Source organism: Centroberyx gerrardi, unplaced genomic scaffold, assembly GCF_048128805.1.
Source record: "Centroberyx gerrardi isolate f3 unplaced genomic scaffold, fCenGer3.hap1.cur.20231027 Scaffold_70, whole genome shotgun sequence".
NCBI lineage: Eukaryota > Metazoa > Chordata > Actinopteri > Beryciformes > Berycidae > Centroberyx > Centroberyx gerrardi.
The window spans coordinates 114,005-116,504 of NW_027605205.1; the positions used below are offsets into that span (position 1 = coordinate 114,005).

The following is a 2,500-nucleotide window of genomic DNA, read 5'->3' on the forward strand; positions in this document are numbered from 1 at the left end:
ACAGAATTAACACTAAAGGAATGGAAAACGTACAAAAATGAGCAAAATCTCAGTGTCTTCAGTACCTCTGTGTGTGTGTGTGTGTGTGTGTGTGTGTGTGTGTGTGTGTGTGCGGACCTGTTTGACCTCGGCCTGCAGGTGGCGCAGCTGCAGGCTCTGCTCCAGCCGTGTGTGTGTGTGTTGGGCGTTCAGCTCCAGCTCCTGCTGCTTCTCATGCAGAAACTCCAGCAGCTCCTGGACCTGAGAGGCCAAGTCCACGTCCTTCTCCCCCGTCAGCTCGATGCCTGACGCACACACACACACACACACACACACACACACACACACACACACACACACACAGAGCGATGACTGTTAGATTCTACACGTCGTCTGCGTGACGGACGAGACACGGAGGAAAGTTTCGTGTTGCAGGATGATCGGTCTCATCTTGACTCAGAAAAAATATTTATGGTGTTCCCAAAGCATTAAAAAAGACATTTTGGAGGGAGATTATGTTATTTGTTAAAGCAAAGTAATAGCCTCTCATACACAATCAAACATTTACATAATGTTGTCTCTGTCTCTAGACACTAGTGAAGCATTTTGAAGCATTTAATAAAAAGAGAAGCTGTCCTCAACCTACAGCATCTATTATGAATTAATTCTCTACTTCACCAGTAAGTGGCGCTGTGACACAGCAGCAGGTAACAGAGGGTGTGTGTGTGTGTGTGTGTGTGTGTGTGGATGGATGGTGAGAGAGATTTGACACTCCAGGAGGCATACTGACCGAGATGTTGACCTCCACACACACACACGCACACACACACACACACACACACACACACACACACACACACACACACAGACAGTGTAAGAGGATTGTGCCAGTGGAAGGAAAGCTGTGACGATTTTTTAACCTAATTCTCTCTCTGTCCTTTCCCCTCTCTCTCTCTCTCTCTCCTTCTTTTATTCATTTCTCTCTCTCTCTCCATCACTTCCCTCCCTCTCTCTCTCTCTCCTCTGTTGTTCTATCTCTCTGCCTCTCTCTGTCATTTTCTCTCTCTCTTCCTCTCTTCACCTCCTCTTGAGTTCATTCTCTTCTCCTTTATCGCTTCTCTCGTTTTTCTCCTCTTTACAGGAGATCAGAGGGATTTGTGTGTGTGTGTGTGTGTGTGTGTGTGTGTGTGTGCTCCCACCTGAAGCTGGACCTCCATGATGTACTGGTGCAGGTCTTGTCCCTGCTGCATCACTTCGTAGCTCATGTTGTTCATGGCTGCCTTCCTCTCAGCGTGTCTCTTCAGCCGCTGCTCCGCCAGGCCGATGTCCTCCGAGCCGCCGGAGGAGGCCCCGCCCCCCCCGCCGGCCCCGCCCCCAGCCCCCCCGCCGCCGCTGGCGCTACCCGCTACCGCTAACACTAACGCTAACGCTAACGCTAACCCCCGAGCCGCCGGCGTCGCCCAGCTGGCGAGACAGATCCTCGTTCCAGGCGTCCAGCTCCGCCGTCACCTGGAGGGAGGAGGATATGTGGAAGGTTTCTGACGTCAAAAATGTTAAATATTAAATATAGTATGCAAAAATAACAAAAAATAATAGAATAAATTAATTTGAATCACATGTTATTTATTAATTAATGAGTATAAACCTATAATAAAAGTATTCACAGTGTTTTACAGGAGGAATAATTAAACATATAAATATAAATATTATTTATTATTTATTAAATAAACAAAAAGAATAAAAATAAAATAAAAACAAAAAAGCTAAAAAAAAAGGGTGTTTAAAAAAAGCGTCTGGCCGAGGATCTCAAAGAAAAAGTTCAGATACAGCTAGGCCTTAATCTGCCTTAAAGATGATTATTAACATTTTAAATCAATCCTGAATTGCACTAATTGCCAGTGTAGCTAAACTAAAAAAAATGGAGGCAATCATCTGTTTCTTCTCAGTTCCTGTCAGGAGTCTGCAGCGATCTGGATCTGTAACTGTAATCTGGATTTACTTTGCTGGTTAAAACACAATACTAACTAACTGTAATCTGGATTTACTTTGCTGGTTAAAACACAATACTAACTAACTGTAATCTGGATTTACAGCAGTCAGTGTGTAATAAAATCAAAGCATGGATCAGTTTCCAGATAATTAAAAGACTGAAAGAGTTGTAGAAAACGCGACTTCACAACTGTCTTAACGTGTTGGTCCTGGTTAGGAGTGGAGTTGAAAACAGATTCCTACAGTTTGAATAAACATCAGTAGAGAGCGGGACAAGATGGTTGTGGGATTTGAGCGCCAACAGCAGTGGGCGCAATAATCCAGAAAACATTCATGTCAAGTGTAAACCTGCATCATACAACCTGGATTACAACGATGCTGTATGGCCCGGGAGTGGCATTATATATGAGAAGAAGAGGGGACCCAGAATAAAACCCTGAGGAACACCACAACTAATTTATATGGAGAAAAGCAGGAGACCCAGGATAGAGCCATGAGGGACACCACAGCTAACTGTCACCAATCACCTGAA

At 44.6% G+C, this 2,500-nt stretch overlaps 1 protein-coding gene across 1 annotated transcript in view; it reads right to left on the bottom strand.

Annotated features, from left to right (window-relative positions):
- Positions 1 to 2,500, bottom strand: part of LOC139915452 (kalirin) — a 102,681-nt gene that overhangs the window by 61,750 nt on the left and 38,431 nt on the right. Inside the window, 3 exon segments of the mRNA XM_078282312.1 lie at positions 118 to 291; positions 1,185 to 1,307; positions 1,420 to 1,488. Of these exon segments, the coding sequence (XP_078138438.1) occupies positions 118 to 291; positions 1,185 to 1,307; positions 1,420 to 1,488 (366 nt within the window).